At 45.3% G+C, this 17,961-nt stretch overlaps 1 protein-coding gene and 1 pseudogene across 1 annotated transcript; both read left to right on the top strand.

The window, feature by feature from the left end:
- The first annotated feature begins 1,751 nt into the window (after positions 1 to 1,751).
- Znf713 (zinc finger protein 713) lies at positions 1,752 to 9,010 on the top strand (annotated as a pseudogene).
- A 4,377-nt stretch (positions 9,011 to 13,387) lies between these two features.
- Mrps17 (mitochondrial ribosomal protein S17) lies at positions 13,388 to 16,321 on the top strand. Its single transcript, XM_087903601.1, has 3 exons — positions 13,388 to 13,511; positions 14,869 to 15,008; positions 15,946 to 16,321. The coding sequence occupies exons 2-3, from the start codon at positions 14,886 to 14,888 to the stop codon at positions 16,207 to 16,209; spliced, it is 387 nt and encodes a 128-aa protein (XP_087759727.1). The 5' UTR covers positions 13,388 to 13,511; positions 14,869 to 14,885; the 3' UTR covers positions 16,210 to 16,321.
- Positions 16,322 to 17,961: the final 1,640 nt, after the last annotated feature.

The following is a 17,961-nucleotide window of genomic DNA, read 5'->3' as shown; positions in this document are numbered from 1 at the left end:
GGTGGATGTTCTGAAAAGAGATAGGAGTGCAGCCGCCTGTGTAAAACCATCACTGAAGGCTGGAGAGATGGCTCGGAGGTTAAGAGCACTGGTTGCTCTTCCAGAGGTTCTGAGTTCAATTCCCAGCAACCACATGGTGGTTCACAACTCTTTGTAGTAAGATCTGGCACCCTCTTCTGGCCTGCAGGCATACATGCAGACAGAACATTGTATACATATTAAATAAACCTTGAAAAAAAAATCACTGAGAGTAGAGGAGGAACACACCACCGAAGTATAACTTTCAAGGTGGATTTAGCCTTTGTAAGAATAAAGACTACAAAGAAGAGGCTTGGAATGTAGTTTAATGATAGAACCCTTGCCTGCTGTTTGACCTCCACCAGTGTAAAAAAGAAAAGAATTGGACACTAGAATTGGACAACTATTAGTTGGGTAGCTGTTACTTCTCATGTCTGTCATTCCAACACTAGGAAAGAGGTAGGGCTGAGAAAGAAGGATCGTTAAGGCTGGCTTGTGCTATTTAGTGAGACCTTGTCTCAAAAAACAAAATTTGCGTACGCTTTTAATCCCAGCTCTCGGGAGGCGGAGGCAGGAGGATCTCTGAGTTCGAGGCCAGCCTGGTCTACAGAGTGAGTTCCACAACAGGCATCAAAGCTATAGAGAAGCCCTGTCTTGAAAAACAAAACAACAACAATTACAGTGATAATAATAACAGTAAACTAGCCGGGTGGTGGTGGCACAGGTCTTTAATTCCAGCACTGGAAAGACAGAGGCAGGCAGATCTCTGAGTCTGAGGATAGCCTGATCTATAGAGCAAACTCCAAGACAGCCAGGAATGCAGAGAAATCCTGTCTCGAAAAAACTAAGCAACCAAAAAAGCCATCAACAATGCTGTTCGCATCACACTGGCTCATAAGTTCAAGGCTGTACTTAGAATCACTTTGTAGATTTTAACAATTGAAAATATTGTTGCTCAGGCCCAGAGCACACCAATTAAGAAAAAAAAATCTCTGAAAGCAGGAGCTGAGTGAGCCTTGGTATCCTTTCTAATTTCCCCAAGTGTATAAACAGGCTGAAGACCATTACACTTCCCATATGCTACAACATAAACATTTGTAATACAGCGAAAAGTCCTCCAGTCACCCCATGTAATGGAAAAGCAAGGCTGAGCTGAGCATGGATGGTGACAGGAGAATCGGGTAAAGGTTAACCTTGACTACATACAGGCTGTGCTACACGGGACCCTGCCTCGAACAGGCAATATCAGAGGTGGAGAGGCGGTACTGCTCTTGCAGGAGACCTGGGCTTGGTTCCAGCATCCACATGGCAGATCACAGTGATCTACAGCTACAGTTTGAGTGGACATGAAATCATCAGGCAAATCCTAGTGCATATCCATACAGATACCAGGCATAACATGGTGCACATCCATACAGATACCAGGCATATCCTGGTGCATATCCATACAGATACCAGGCATAACATGGTGCATATCCATACAGATACCAGGCATAACATGGTGCACATCCATACAGACAAAACACTCATATACATAAAATAAAATAGGTAATTTTTAAGAAAAAAACAGTGAAAAAGAAATCCTGATGTTACAGTTGTCTAACTTTTAAGTTTGTATCTTTGCCGGCTTCTCTATATATTATCTGTTGCAGCAGGATGTTTCAAGGTTTAAATGCAGATTTGATGTCATAGATTACCAATGTGTTTCCTTTCTAGTTCTCCATGCTATACGCTCTTAGAATGCTTTACTTTCCCAGGAGGAGAAGATGAAGGCGAAAGAAGTGAATGATGGATTCCAGATCAGAGGATGCCAGGTAAATTCAGTTTCCTCTCTTCTAAAATGCTTTTATTATAGGAAGAATTGCTCAGCCATTAAGAGCACTTGTTCCCAGCACTCAGGAGACAGAGGCAGGCGGATCTCTGTGAGTTCAAAGCCAGCCTGGTCTACAGAGCGAGTTCCAGGACAGGCGCCAAAGCTACAGAGAAACCCTGTCATGAAAAAACAAACAAACAATAAGAGCCCTTGTTCTCGCAGAAGACTGGGGTTCAATTCCCAGCACCCATGTGCCAGCTAATGTCTGTAACTCTAGTCCTTGAGGAGCCAAAACCATCCTCTGGCCTCCGTGGGCACTCCACACACATAGTGTGTGACATACCTGCGGGCAAAACATTCATACACAAGAATCTACTGTGAAGCCGGGAAAGAGTGCTTGCCTCGCATATAAAGGTCCTGGGTTCAATCCCCAGTGTTGGGGAGAAATAGCTGTTATATGACTGGGATGATGTCTCAGTCGTTAGACTGCCAGCCTTACAAGCATGAGGACTGTGTGTGACCCCCAGAACCCAGGTTAAAAATAATAAAAGAATTCCAGGAGCTGGAGAGATGGCTCAGTAGTTAAGAGCACCAGCTGCTCTTTCAGAGGTCCTGGGTTCACTTCCCAGCCCCCATATGACAGCTCACAACTGTCTTCTCTGTGGCAAGAAAGGAGGCAGAGGCAGAAGGGCCAGCTAGCGTGGTGGACACAACAGCAAACCAAAGAGACTTTGTGAGGACCAACACCTGAAGTTGTTCTATGCACCACAGCATGTGTATTTCCCTGAACACATGTGCACATGCTTGCACCAACACACAAATGTATCTACAAATGCATATACATATATGTGTGCATGTGTATACATATATACATCATATGCATATACATGCATATGCCAGGGATAGTGGCCCAGTGCCGGAGAGGCACAGACAAGACAATCCCTGGAGCTCACTGGCCAGTCAGTCTAGTCTAGTAGGAAGTTTCAGAGCCAGTGAGAGACACTATAACTATCTCAAGAAGAAAAGGTAGGGCTAAAGAGATGGCTTAGTGGTTAAGAACACTGGCTTCTCTTCCAAAGGACAAGAGTTCAATTCCCAGCACCTACATAACAGCTCACAACTGTCTATAAGTTCAGTTCCAGCTGATCAATACCCTCACGCAGACTATACAGGCAGACATACGTATTGACAGAACACCATTGTACATAAAATAAAAGTAAATAAATGTCTGAGAAACAATATGAAGTTGTCCTCTGACCTTTATGCTATTACGTGACAGACTTCCTAGAGAGACGCAACACACACGCGCGCGCACACATCTAAAGGGAAGCCATTGCACCCCAAAGTAACAACTGTACTAATGTCCAATGAGTTCTTTGTTGTTGTTTTGTTTGTTATTGTTTTACCGAGACAGGGTTTCTCTGTGTAGAGCCTTGGCTGTCCTGGAACTCACTCTATAGACCAGGATGGCCTCAAACTCACAGAGATCCACCTGCCTCTGCCACCTGAGTGCTGGAATTAAAGGTATGTACCACCACCGCCCGACACCAATGAGTTTTTATTGGGGTTGATCTAAGAATATAGGTCAAGGTGTGGATGACTCAGAGGCAGCTGTGTCACCAAAAAGCCCACCCCAGCGTGGGTGATAGCTGACAAGGGCTTCAGTCCTGGACTCTGCACAGCCTGCCAGTAGCTCAGCAGCCCCAGACCCTCTCTCTGCTTTTGCAGTGATTAGAGTCTCCCCGCCCCTCCCCACAGTGTTCTTTACTCCTGTTTTTAGTGGGGGGAGGGCCCTAGACAGTCTCTCAAGTTTCTAGTCTCCCAAGTCTTCTGACGGTTTGTTTACTTCCTGGGTTCTCACCAGCCTCTCCCTCCCTTCTGGGAGGAAGGTTTCAGTTTGGAGGAAACTGCCATACAGTGGCATGCATCAATGGTCATTTGTATACCTGGACACGTATGAACATGCACACACACACATGCACACACACACAGAGAAGGAATCTTCCAAAATCCATTTGTGTCCCTTGTTACAATTCTACAATATAATTAAATACTGTGTCAGCTGATGAGATGGAAATGCCCTAGATGTTGTTTCTATGAAAACCAGTCAAGTGATTTGAAATAACTCAAAAAAAAAAAAAATACCCTTCACTTAAAAAAAATTAGGTGTGAGCATGGGGGAGGGACTAGGAGGCAGGAGGGGCAACAGTGGCCTACATGTAAATTAAAAACAAAAAAATAGGTGTAAACAAGGAGGCGTTTGCTTGGTGTTCCAGGAGTTGCTGACATTCCAGGATGTGGCCGTGGACTTCACCAGAAATGAATGGGCACAGCTGACCCGGCTTATAAGGATCTCTATGGAAACGTGATACTGAAGAGCTACAGGAATCTGGTTGCACTGGGCAAGCTTGGAGTTGTTGGGACACCAGAACCCTTCAAATGAGATTATTTCCTTAGGTCAGAGGTGGCATCGAAAGCTCCGTGAATGCAGTCTAGGCCATACAGAAGAATGCTGGCCAGTTTTGCAGTTTTGGAGATAAACATTTGTCTGTCGTTCTTTTCCCTTTGGCAGAGGGTGGGATGGAGAAGGGAGGGGGGCTCAGACTTTGTTGAGATCAATTTTTTTTCTTTTCTGAGACAAGGTGTGTGTGTGTGTGTGTGTGTGTGTGTGTGTGTGTTGTATGTGTATGTATGTATGTGTGTGTGTGTGGTGTGTGTGTATGTATGTATGTATATGTGTGTTGTATGTGTGTATGTATGTATGTATGTGTGTATGTGTGTGTTGTATGTGTATGTATGTATGTGTGTATGTGTGTGTGTGTGTGTGTGTGTGTGTGTATTTATACTTATCCCAGCCTGACCTCAAGCTCATGGCAACCCTTGTGCCTTCTGAGTGCTGGGATAATGCGTATGAATGAACCAGGTTGCCTGATTTGGTCTCTGAAAAGACTTTTGTTCCCTATAAACGTGTAAGACCTACATTTCCCCGCCTCCTCCCCCCATGACCAGGGTACCAGCTTTATAAACCAGAAGTGATCACAGAATTGGAACAAGACGCGCAGTGGACACCAGAAAGCAGCAGCCAGCTGGGTGCTTTTCCAGGTGAGAAGCAGGATGAGTACATGTTGTTGGCGGGTCCCAAGGTGGGTGAGGATCCTGCACGCGAGACCTTTGTGGCAGGTCCCCTGGCGACCCCGGGCGAGTGGGTCCCAAGCCGCGGAGGATGAGAAAACACGGCTTGCAGACAGAGCTTGGGTGTGGAGTTTGTTTATAAAGGAAATGGGAAGGGAAGAGAGAAAAATAATCTCCTGGATGTGGACATTTGAACAGTGTAAACGCTGTTACAGATCGCCCCCTAGCGTTTCTCTGTATTTTCGTTATACATTCTTTCAGTAATCCCATTTTATATTACGTGTATGGATGTTGGCCTGCATTTGTCTGTGCACCAAGTACATGCAATGCCCTAGAAGGACAGAAGAAGGTGTCAGATGTCCTGGACTGGAGTTGTGGGAGTCACTATGTGGGAGCTGGGAATTGAACCTGGATCCTCTGAGAGAGCGGCCAGTGCTCCTAACCATTGAGCCATCTCTACAGCCCCTTCTTTCGGTAATTTTTAAATCTTTTCTTTTTACATTCAAGTTTCTCCATTTTACTTTCTTTTCCCTCTTATTATCTAACTCTTTATACTTACTGTCCATAGCCCAGAGCCTCATTTCTGAGCTGCTTGGCTTACCTTAGGGATTCGATTCCTCCCTTCCTGTGCGCTAAGTCACTCAGGTCTAACGTCCTTCCCTCAGAGCCAGTGGCTGACGTCAGTCGTGTGCTGTTGGGACGGGATGATGTAGACTTGGCAGTCTTGAAGTCGTCTTCCGTTTGTCTCTTCCAGCTTGTCTTGGGCTCTCTGCCCCTTCAGTTTCTCCCTGTGACTTGGTGTTCCGCACTTCCGTTTCATCTTCCCGTTTCACTAGTTTGAGCTGCGAGTGCTCCTTACAGATTCTTCCATTATATTTTCAACAATATCATGCTAGCATTTAATTAAATATTTTAAAACCCAAACTTAGTGGCTTATTCACTCTTCTTCTATTTCAGTTTCTAAGCAGTGTCCCTATGTGACCCGGGTTATTACATGTGGACAAGTGTTTGCCTGGCATGTATGTACTGCACCATGTACATGCCTGGTGCCATGGATGTCAGACGAGGACATCTGGTCCCTTGGGACTGGAGTTACAGATGGTTGTGAACCATCATGAAGGCGGTAGGAAGAGAGCCTGGGTCCTCTCAAAGAGCAAATGCTGAGCCAGCTCTCTAGCCCCAGAATAAAATTATTATGTTTGGGGTGGGGGATGAGGTCTCGGGGTTTCTCTGTATAACCTGACTGTCCTAGAACTCACTTTGCAGACCAAGCTGACCTCAGACTCAGAGATTTGCCTGCCTCTACCTCCCTAGTCCTGGAATTAAAGGCAAGTGCCGCCATCACCCAGCTAAAATTATTTCTTTATTGCTTTGATTGTTTGATACAAAGATCTCACTTTGTAGCTCTGGCTAGCGTGTGTGTGTGTGTGTGTGTGTGTGTGTGTGTGTGTGTGTGTGTGTTTGCACATTTGGACGTGAGGCCAGAGGTTAATCAGCATCAGGTGTCTCCCTTAGTTGCAAGGACTCACACCAGACCCCAGAGCTTGCAGGTTGGACTAGTCCGATTAGCCCATCTCTGTCTCCTGAGCACTGAGATTACGGTAGGCCACCACACCACGCAGCATTTACATCGATGCCGGGATCGGTCTGTAATCCTCATGACTGCACTGAGCTAGCTCCTGGAGCTCTAACGGTCCCTCTTAAGGGACTGAGAGGGGACTCTCCCTTGTGGGACCGAATCCTGGCGTGCCCTCTGGAATATCACTTCGTTGCTAGTGGCATTGCCTGTCTATCTAAAAAGGCTTGATAGCTAAGAAGAGACTTGAAATGTATCCAGTGGGCTTAGCAGCTTAGGTGATATTTGTATTAATGAAAGAAAGAATAGGAATGATTAAGAGGACGGTCAATGTCTAAGTGTAAACAGGAGGCTTAAACACAAAGTGGAGCCAGAGGCAGCAGGAAGGGTCGGTGGGTAAAGGCGGTCATGTGAAGCCTGACAACCTGATTTTGATCCTTCAGAACCCACATACTAGAAAACGAGAAGAACTCCTGACCTCCACACATGTGTAGTGAGTGACCCATGCCCCAGTTAGGTATGAAAAAATAGTCAAGACATTAAAAATAAAATAAAAACCAAATGAGTCAGTGGGCATGGTGGTGCACACCTGCAATGCCAGCATTCATGAGGCTGAAGCAGGAGTCTTCAATGTCTCCAAATGTGCTTTGTAGGGCCTGGGCCGAGCACTGCCTTCGCAAAGCTCAGACATTCTCCAGAATCTTGGTCTGACATGTCTTTCTCTCCTGCCCATTTGTTTTCAACCATGGATATTTCTGGATGACCATTTTTGGTTATGACTACTCTCCATGTGTTTTAAAAGTCTCTATGCTCAGACTGGAGAGATGGCTCATAGGTTAAGAGGTCCTGAGTTCAATATCCAGCAACCACATGACAACTCACAACCATCTAGAATGAGATCTGGCGCCCTCTTCTGGCTGGCAGGCGTACTTGCAGGCAGAACACTATACATAATAAATCTTTTTAAAAACTGTCCCCATGCTCACTGTTTCCTGCCTCCTTCATAGTCTTCCTGCTTGTCATATGTCCTATTTTAAAATGCTCGTAAGATTGTCATCAGAGTTCTCTGGTAATTCTGTAGGTAACAGTTTCCTTTTTAAAGCTGAATTTTGCCAGGCGGTGGTGGCGCACACCTTTAATCCCAGCACTTGGGAGGCAGAGGCAGGCAGATCTCTGTGAGTTCGAGGCCAGCCTGGTCTATAAGAACTAGTTCTAGTTCCAGGATAGGTTCCAAAGCTACAGAGAAACCCTGTCTCGGCGGGGGCGGGGCGGGGGGTGAGGAAGGATTTGTACATTCTGAATCTCTTTCAGATGGGGTGGACAGACCGGAAACTAAAAAGACAGCTGTCAAGCAGAACACATCCGATGAAAACCAGCTCCATGAGGTCATGATGTTGAGGGAGGGGGGCACTTTCTGGTACACCACCTTACGAGGACTCTGGGATTTTGACTATCAGTTAGAACTGAACCGAGAAAAGCAGCAGAAGCATTTAGAACAAGTGTCTTTCATCCACCAAAAAATTACATAGAGAAGCATGGGGTGTAATAAGTTTGAGGAAAACTATAATCTGAATTCTAACCTTACTATGCCTCAGAAGATCCCTCCTGTTAAAAAGCCTCTCCACTATGACACACGAGGAAACAGCCTCAGACGGCACGAGGATTTGAGTGATTATCAAGGAAACTACGTAAGAGAGAATCCCTGTGAATATAATGAGTGTGGAAAAATCTTCCATCAATGTGCTTTTCTTACTGATTGTATTCATCTCAGAGAGAAACACGGTGAACGTGCAAAGGCCTCCGAGCAAAATTCAACTCATACCCGAGCTCAGGTAGCCCTGACCTGACAGGAGAAAAATCCTGTAAGTGTGGGAGAGGATTCAGCCAGAGGATACGTCTCATGCAACATCAGAGAATCCATACCAGGGGAAAGCCTTTCATCTGTCAGGAACGTGGGAAAAGCTTCCGTCAGCATTCTTCCTTCACACAGCACCTGAGGATCCACACGGGAGAGAAGCCCTACAAATGTGCTCCATGTGGCGAAGCCTTCAGCCCCATCACGTCTCTCACTGAACGCCAGAGACTTCACACTGGAGAGAGAGATCGTCCGACGGTAGCTTCTGCGAGAAAGCCTTCAGTCAGCGGACACATCTTAACCAGCATGAAAGGACGCACACGGGCGAGAAGCCCTATCAGTGTAGCAAGTGTGGGAAAGCCTTCAGCCAGAGTGCTCACCTTAACCAACATAGGAAGATCCACAGCCGCGAGAAACTATGTGGCTGTAAGGGTGGGAACCCCTCCAGCTGAAGTCCGCCCCCTAATGGCACAGAGCTGTGTTGGGGTGGGGAGTGGCAATGACCGTACAGATGTGGAAAAATTTTTAATTCTTTCTTTCTTTCAGTACCATTCTTGGTGGAAAGAAAGCTTCCAAGTGAGCTTTTACTGCATAGAAACTAAATTTATAGCTGAAGTCAGTACACTGAAACATTCCCAGGAGGTCTTGTAAGTAGTGAACGTTATTTATTTTATAAGCAGTAATATATTGGGCTATATTCTGAATCTCCTATAAAGCCTAAATAAGGGGGTTGTGGTGACCTGCTTGTAATTCTAGCACTCCAGGTTTGTTATTATTACGGTTGCTGTTTTCTTCGTGATCCTAGCACTTGATGTTGGGGAAGGGATTAGGAATTCAAGGCTGCCCTCCACTGTGGTTGGAATTCAAGGCCAATGTGGGCTACTTGAGACCCAGTTTTAAAAAAAGAAATTGGGGAAAAAACCCACAAAAATCTAATAATCTAAAAATCTAATAACCTACAATAATCTATAATTACTAACTTGTAGATTTATTCTATAATATGGTTTAATTATACAAATATTGATTAAACAAGGCAATGCTGTAATATAACCAGTTACGTAAAATAGAATAAACAGGAAGAGTAATATTTCTCAAATTTTAGTCATTTTGTGCTTGATTTACAGTCTTTTCTATACTTAATCTTAATACCTTTTCGAAGAACATAGGGTTTTTAGCCTGGCCTAGTAAATATAATCTGTGGTAATAGTTTATTATACTAATTAAAATTTGTTCTGCTTTCTTGCAAAATAAAAATACATTTTAGGCCGGGCATGATGCCACACGTCTTTAATCCCAGCACTTGGAAGGCAGTGGCAGGCAGATCTCTGTAAGTTTGAGGCCAGCCTGGTCTACAGAGCGAATACCGTGTCAGCCAGGGCTACACAGAGAAACCCTATCTCGAAAAACCAAAACCAACAAAACAAAAAAAAAAAAATAGCAACAGGCCAGGTGGTGGTGGCACGCACCTTTAATCCCAGCAGTTGGGAGGCAGAAGCAGGCGGATCTCTGTGAGTTCGAGGCCAGCCTGGTCTACAAGAGCTAGTTCCAGGGCTGGAGAGATAGCTCAAAGGTTAAGAGCACTTGCTGCTCTTCCAAAGGTCCTGAGTTCAATTCCCAGCAACCACATGGTGGCTCACAACCATCTATAAGACCTGGTGCCCTCTTCTGGTGGGCAGGCATACATGCAGACAGAACATTGTATACATAATAAATAAATAATTTTTAAAAAAAGAAATTTTGAAAATTAAAGATATTGCTTTATAAAAAAGAGAAAGAGAGAGAGAGAGAGAGAGAGAGAGAGAGAGAGAGAGAGAGCTAGTTCCAGGACAGGCTCCAAAAGCTACGCAGAAACCCTGTCTAGAAAAACAAAAACAAAAACAAACAAACAAAAAAGAATAGCAACAGACAGACACTTAAGGACTGGAGAGATGGCTCAGCAGTTAAGAGCACTGTTTGCTCTTCCAGAGGACCCAACTTCAATCCAAAGCACCCACATGGCAACTCAAAACTGCCTGTATTTTCACTTCCAAGGCTTCTGACACCTTCACACAGACATATATGTAGACAAAACACCAATGCACATAAGATAAAAATAAATTAAATAAAATAATCCATTTTAAAATTTACAATATTCAGCAGGGCATGGTGACTTCTACCTGTCAGCCAGGCAGGCACTCAGGAGGTAGAGACAGTAAGATTGCTGTGAGTTGGAGGACAGCTTGGGATATATAGATAAACCTTGCCTCAGAAACACACACACACACACACACACACACACACACACACACACACACACTACCTGAAAAACTGCTCATATGTTCAAAGACTCCCCATCATGGAGAGAACAATGTTAGGTCCTAAACAAGAAATGCCATCTGAGAAGAGATTTGGAATCCTACATAGCTTTGGTTCTGGCCAAGTGTCAGATTCTTGGTCACCGTTTTACACTCCTTTGCTCTTCTGCACAATCCCCTTTCTGCTTTCGATGTCCCTCCATAGCGTCCTCCAGGTCCTCCTACTGTCTTCTCTGTGCTGACACAAAGGAAATCATAGTGTGCCTTGAGGACTAACTGAGCTAGCAACAATGTTTCCCTAGTAACCTTGAATCCAAGCCATGGCAGTGAACATTCCTAAGCACCAACAGAAGTGTTAGACTATTGTCCAAAACCAACAAAAAAGTGACTCTCAATCTTAGTTCAGATTCATTATGGTAGCTACACACACACACACACACACACACACACACACACACACACACACTTAGCTGGACAAGCTAAATAGAACAGCCCTCTCTTCTCATACCCTTGGCACTGGTGGGGTGCAAGTTCGCATAAGAACTTTGTACTAATTTGACCCAGGATTTAATGCTTCTTCCTTTGTGGTCCCAACCAGAGCCATTGCAGGTCAGTTTGGATACCTCTTGTGGAAACTGCCTTACCACATGTCTTAGGGTTTCCATTGCTGTGAAGAGACATGGTGACCACAGCAAGACTTGTAAAGGAAAAGATTTAATTGGGGTGGCTTACAGTTTCAGAGGTTTAGTTCATTATCGTCATGGTGAGACGCATGCTGGCATATAGGGAGACATGGCACTGAAGAAGGAATCGAGAGTTCTCCATCTTGATCCCCAGGCAGCAGAAGTCTGTGTCCACACTGGGTGTAGCTTGAGCATAGGACACCTCAAAGCCCACCCCAACAGTGACACACTTCCTCCAACAAGGCCACACCTCCTAGTAGTGACACTCTCTATGAGCTTATAGGGGCCAATTACATTCAAACGACCACATCACCCTTTTGAGGGTAACTCCAGTTCAGGTCTGACCAGAACAAAACAACAACCTCCAGTTAGGCTATGTGTGTGTCAAGGAACATTTTCTGTTTGTACACTCTTCTACTACCTATAATAGACTTGTTTCTTTTTCATCTGCCTCCATTAGACTGTGGCCCTATGATGGGGGAGGCTCCCCTTTTATTCATCTTTTCCCTACAATGCCTAGCACAGATTCTGAGAATATGTGTTCCATAAATGTTTGCTAAGAAATAAATGAGCTGGGCAGAGTGATGCCTTGTTTTACTGTTATTACTGTAATGCCGGGGATTGTTTCCAGGACATGGTGCAGGCTAGAAAAACCCTCGGCCATTTATCCACGTTTCTAGATCTATGTTTTGGATGAATTTTTATTTTTCAAGTCTTCCAACACCAATTGTTAAGCTAATTCAGTAGTCAAGAATGTCCATATCTGACCCTCAAATAGGCTTTTCCTCTTCACTATTTGCCTGATATATCCCTAGTCTTCCTTTTGAGGAAGCTTTATCAGGAAACCTGCAAGAAATCATCTGACTCCTTTAGAATGGGCACAAAATGCATATTCTCACACCAGACTCCCTTTCCTCTTCCAGATTTGTTTGTTTGTTTGTTTGTTTGTTAAAGAAAGAGTCTGGCAGCCTAGGCTGGTCTCCAACTTACCATGTAGCCAAGGATGATCTTGAAATCCCGATCCTACTGGCTTTGCATCCTGAATGGTGAGATTGTATGTAACAGCACAAGGAGCTTATGTAGTGCTGGAATCTACGGTGGGGCTTTGAGCAGGATAGGCAAATACTTTGCCAGCTGAACTACATCCTCAGCCCCATATATGTATGCATGTCTATGTGTTTGTGTGTATATGACACCAACTGTCATTAGGTAACCCAGACTGGCCTCAAATTCACTGCAGTCCGCATCGGACTTTGGATGCTGAGATTACAGCCATGTGCCATGAGATACAGTGTGACATTACGGTACTCGCATACAATAATATCAGGGTGACTGCATGCCCATCTGTTTACCACTTCTTTGCCTAAAAAAACATTCAGAATCCCCTGTATACGCTACTGTGATGTATGCAAATGTTACATTGTGTAACAGAGCATTAGAAATGATCTCAGGCCAGGCAGTGGTGGCACATGTCTCTAATTCCAGCACTTGGGAGGCAGAGGCAAGCGAAACTCTTGCGTTCAAAGCCAGTCTGGTAACAAAGTGAATTCTAAGATAGCCAGGGCTATACAAAGAAACCCTGTCTTGATGAAAAAAAAAAAAAAAAGAGAAAGAGGAGGGAGGGAGGGGGAGGAGGAGGAGGAAGAGGAGGAGGAGGAGGAGGAGGAGGAGGAGGAGGAGGAGGAGGAGGAGGAGGAGGAGGGAAGAAGAAATTATTGTAGATCATTCCAACACTCCAACACTGGAAAGGCAGAGGCTAGTTAGCCAGGTGTGGAATGTGAGACTGCAGAAAAAAAAAAAAGTTAAGATTCTATGGCTGATGAATGAAAAGTCCAACCAATTTCTGGAAAATCAGAAAAGCAGAAAACAAAATGGCATAGAAAAAGGCAGGAACCTCTTGCGCACTCGTCGCAGTGCCGTGGGGAAACGTAAAAGCGCGACACTCCTAACCCGAAAGACTTCCGCCCGGGGTGCTAATTTAAATAAACTGGGCGGGGTCTTATCTTTAGTCCCGCCCAAAGCTAAATAGGCGCTGCACCTTGAGAAAAGGGCAGTCCGGGGCGGGGCTAGCGCGCGTGTGACGCCATCACGCTGCGCCCCATGCTTCGCCCGCCTGGTTCCGAATTGTAGAATCCAGAAGGTGAGCGAAGGTTCCAGGTCTGGGTTTCGGGGAGGTCAGTAGTGCCGCGGCTCCTGTCAGTCTCCCCGAGACGCGGTGGTTTCCGTAGCAACTGATTCCCAAAGAAACTCCGAGTCAAAGTCTCCCGGTCCCTGCAGTGCCCGGCCGAGGTCTTGCAGCACAGCCGGCCTGTGAGCCGGCTTGGTAGCAGGCTGTATGGTAATAAAGGCAGGCAGCGAGCCGCAATGGGGGCTGTGACCTCGAGAACGTACCCCTTTAACGATAAGGAACAAACCCCGCAGACTCGGGAGTTGAGCGCTTCAGACAGTACCGCTTATTAGAAAGAGAAATGCCCTGAGAAGGGACCGGTCCCAAGAAAGGACTCCATTCAAGTGGAAAGGATAAGATGTTTGTAAATGGTTGCAGAACAAAAGAAAAAAAGTCGTGGGTAAAGGGTAAATAAGGTGACTTATCTTCTGATGATCTATGAGTCACCTGTAAGTAGAGGAGCTTTGATCTGTGGAGAATCTGTGACCTGCAGCAGGGGAGTTTTCCAGGTGATTGCCTGGAAATTCACTGGGCTGTTCCCTGAGCTACCTATTTACCCTCTGCCTCCTGCCTCATTTGGAGAGAGGGACTCCAATGTGACCAGTTTTCACACTCTGCTAGTTCTTCAGAATATCTGTGAGCAAGCTGTGTTGCTCCTTTCCTTCCGAATGGGGAATCTGAGTTAGTGAGATTCATTCACTGCCTTGTAAACACATTAAAGATAAGGCTTGTACGCGTCTCTGACCTGCCTATTCCAGAAAGCTAGCAAAAATGATTTCTAGACATGGGCATTGCTCCTGGCAAAAGTCACCTGATTAGCCAGGCAGTGGTGGCTCTAGCCTTTAATCCCAGCACTCAGGAGGCAGAAGCAGGTGGATCTCTGTGAGTTCCAGGCCAGCCTGGTCTACAGAGCAAGTTCCAAGACTACCAGAGCTACACAAAGAAAGCCCGTCTAAAAACAAACAAAAACTTCACTTGGTAAGGACTGACCATCAAAATGTTCAAAGTTTAGATGGCGTTTTGGAGCACTAGCCTGTGTGTAATTTCAGAGGATCCTCTGGAACTGGTCCTATGAAGGATTTGAGCCACCATGTGAGTGCTGGGAACTAAACCCAGGTTCTCTGACAAGCAGTCAGTACTTAGCTACTTAATCATCTCTCCAGCCCAACTCAGAGGGGCTAAAGATCTCCCAGTCATCTAGGCTACGGTAGAGAAAGGTAGACTTCAGAGAGAAGAGGCAGAGCAATTGGTTAGATGTATAGGGAGGAAGACTATCCTAACAATGTTAAGCTTTGGTGGTTTTTTTGTTTTGTTTTGTTTTTAATTTTAGGTGGTCAGAGACACATAATGTCAGTAATCCGTACATCCGTCCATGCCAAATGGGTCGTGGGGAAGGTGATTGGCACAGCCATGGTAAAAACTGCTAAAGTCAGAGCAACCAGACTTGTTTTGGACCCCTACTTGCTAAAGGTAAGGATCAACTCCTGGTTTAGGTGGCATTGGTAAGTTAGTAACGTGGTCTAGGGCCAGAGCAGAAAAGAGTCTCCAGGTTGATAACAGATAAGTTGAGTCTCTGCAGCCGTCTTGACACTGCTGGGCTGTGGGTATAGCCTGGTTTGGAGGAGGGTTTCAGGAACATGCCATTTGTTTAAGTTGACTCTGTAGTCATTTGCTGAACAAAACAGTGTGGGAACAGAGAGCAGGGCACTTCATTCTTTCCTCTTGGATTGCTATAAAAGAACCTCTCGGTAAATAGACATTTGTGCTGACCCTCCAGTAAGATTTTCTTCCTGGACCAGGTGACGAAAAGTCACTTCAACTATGATGAATAGTTTGTGGTGGTTCTTATTGGGGTGGGGGAGCACCTTTCAAGACAGGGTTTCTCTGTGTAGCCCTGCTGTCCTAGAACTTGCTCTCTAGACCAGGCTGACCTCGACCTCACTGAGATCCTCCTGCCTCTGCATCCCGAGTGCTGGGATTAAAGGCGTCATATAATGAGTCACCACCACAGACTCATTATAATGTTTAATTGTCTTAATAACTTTAGATCTGCTTTTTGTGGTGGAAAGAAACTGAGCTGGGAGTGGTTCCGTGACTCACAGCTAGTGGAGAGAGCTGTGTGTGTGGAGGCCTCGGCGGGAGGGTCAACATAGAGACAGGTAATCATTGATTTAGAGCCAGGATAATTAAAGGAATGACTTCCATAGCTCAGAAATGTCTCTGGGAAAATCAATGCTGGTTTTCAAAAATTAAGCTGCTAATCCCTTTGTAGTAAAAGCTTCCAAAAGTATTTCTTCTGCCAGTGCCAAGCCCTGGCTGGTTTCTCTGCATTATTTCTTCCTGTTCTCTTTGCCCCACGGGTTGCAGATGGGTGCTGCTGATATGTTTCCCCTCCTTCTCTCAACAGTACTTCAACAAGCGGAAAACCTACTTTGCTCACGATGCCCATGAGCAGTGTTCCGTCGGGGACATCGTGCTCCTCAGAGCTCTGCCCGTCGCGAGGTCAAAGCACGTGAAACACGAACTGGCTGAGATCATTTTCAAAGTTGGCCGAGTTATCGACCCAATCACAGGAAAGCCCTGTGCAGGGACCGCCTACCTAGAAAGTCCACTCAACTCAGAAACTGCTAACCCAAGTAAAAGTGCAGAACTCAAGGCGTCTTCCACCTAGGGAAAAAGGAGCCAAAGGGATTTCTGTCTTTATGTCTCCTCTCTGACTTCCGTCACTAGCCGTCCAGTTTCTCTTGTGACATTAATGAAATAGTAAAAGTAAATGAAACAAAGATCTTACGGAGTTCCATAAAGGTTGATGTTATGTTTCAGATTCTCCGCATTGAACATACTTTTCGGTTACACTGTATGCCGAAGTATGCTGCATCATTTTATGAGCTTTCTGTCCTAGAATATATGTTTTGTTTGTTTGTTTTGCTTTGCTTTTTGTTGACAGAAATCTTAGATTGATTCTAGTACTTTTATTTTAAAAGAAGAAAATCTTTTGATAAGAATACATAAGGTGCCAAGTTTGGTGGTGCACGCCTTTAATCCCAGCACTGGGGGGGGGGCAGAGGCAGGCAGATCTCTGAGTTCGAGGCCAGCCTGGTCTACAGAGTGAGTTCCAGGACAGCCAGGGTTGCACAGAGAAACCCTATCTGGAAAAGAACAAAACTAACAAACAAAAAGAACATATAAGGCAGCCAGGCTGTAGTGGCACACGCCTTTAGTCCCAGCACTCAGGAGGCAGAGGCAGGCGGATCTCTGAGTTCGAGGCCAGCCTGGTCTACAAGAGCTAGTTCCAGGACAGGCTCCAAAGCTACAGAGAAAGCCTGTCTCGAAAAACCAAAAAAAAAAAAGAGAGAGAGAGAAGAAGAACATATAAGACTACACTTCATACTTTTATTATATGTGTGTCCATGATGTGTGTGTGAGTGCACATGTAGCCCGGGATGCTGGTCGGGGGACACCTCTGTGGAGTCAGTGCTCTCCTTCACGTGTCCATGGTTTCCAGGTTTCACACTCAAACTACCAGGTTTGCACAGCTGGCACCTTTGCCATTGAGCCTCCTACTGACACCAAGTTTTAGTAGTTTATATTCAAAGTGAATTTGACTTTTTTTTTCTCATTTCACCAACTCCCAAGGGGGGACCCTTGTCAGTCTGAACTGTATTTATAAGGATAGCATTGGGGGCAGGAGAGATGGCTCATCGGTTAAGAGCACTGGCTGCTCTTCCAGAGGTCTTGAATTCAATTCCCAGCAACCTTATGGTGGCTCACAACCAACTGTGATGAGGTCGGGTGCCCTCTTCTGGTGTTCAGGCAGACATGCCGGCAGAACACTATACATACCAAATCCTAGAAGAACAGCATTGACACGTAGAAAGTAGAAACTTCAGCTTCTGAGTCGTTAAGATCTGATAAACAGCCGCAGCACTTTCTTGGGGAGTTGACAACGGGTCTCACGTTTTAGCCCAGGTTGCCTCAGACTTGCAGCAGTCCTCCTTTTTCCCCTGGGTGCTGGGACTGCAGGTGTGAGCCGCCATGCCCAGGAAGTCGTAGGACTCTGCATTTGAGGAGTTTTCTGGGTTGCTCTTCACTAGTGTGACAACAATGACACACACATTATTTTAAGTGCTATAACTTAGATTTTTTTTTTGTTTCTTATTGCAGAAACTCTGACCTTTGAATTTCAGTTTTCTGACTACTAGAGAGAGTAAAACCTAGGGTATATTTCAATTTCTGCTAGTATGTATGATATATGTGCATCTCTTTTGTTTTTTGGTTTGTTTTGTTGTTTGGAGATTGTGTCTCAGTTTATAGCCTAGGTGTGCCCTGAATTTACAGTCCTCCTACCTCTAGACCCCTGGGTAGCTGGGATGAATAGATGGAAGCCACCAGGCTTAGCTTACGGATGTCAGAATGAGCACAG

The sequence above is a fragment of the Myodes glareolus genome, chromosome 2, assembly GCF_982192425.1.
Source record: "Myodes glareolus chromosome 2, mMyoGla1.1, whole genome shotgun sequence".
NCBI classification, from domain to species: Eukaryota; Metazoa; Chordata; class Mammalia; order Rodentia; family Cricetidae; genus Myodes; species Myodes glareolus.
Note: the sequence above shows the minus strand (reverse complement) of the source record. Positions and strands in the feature narration are given on the sequence as shown.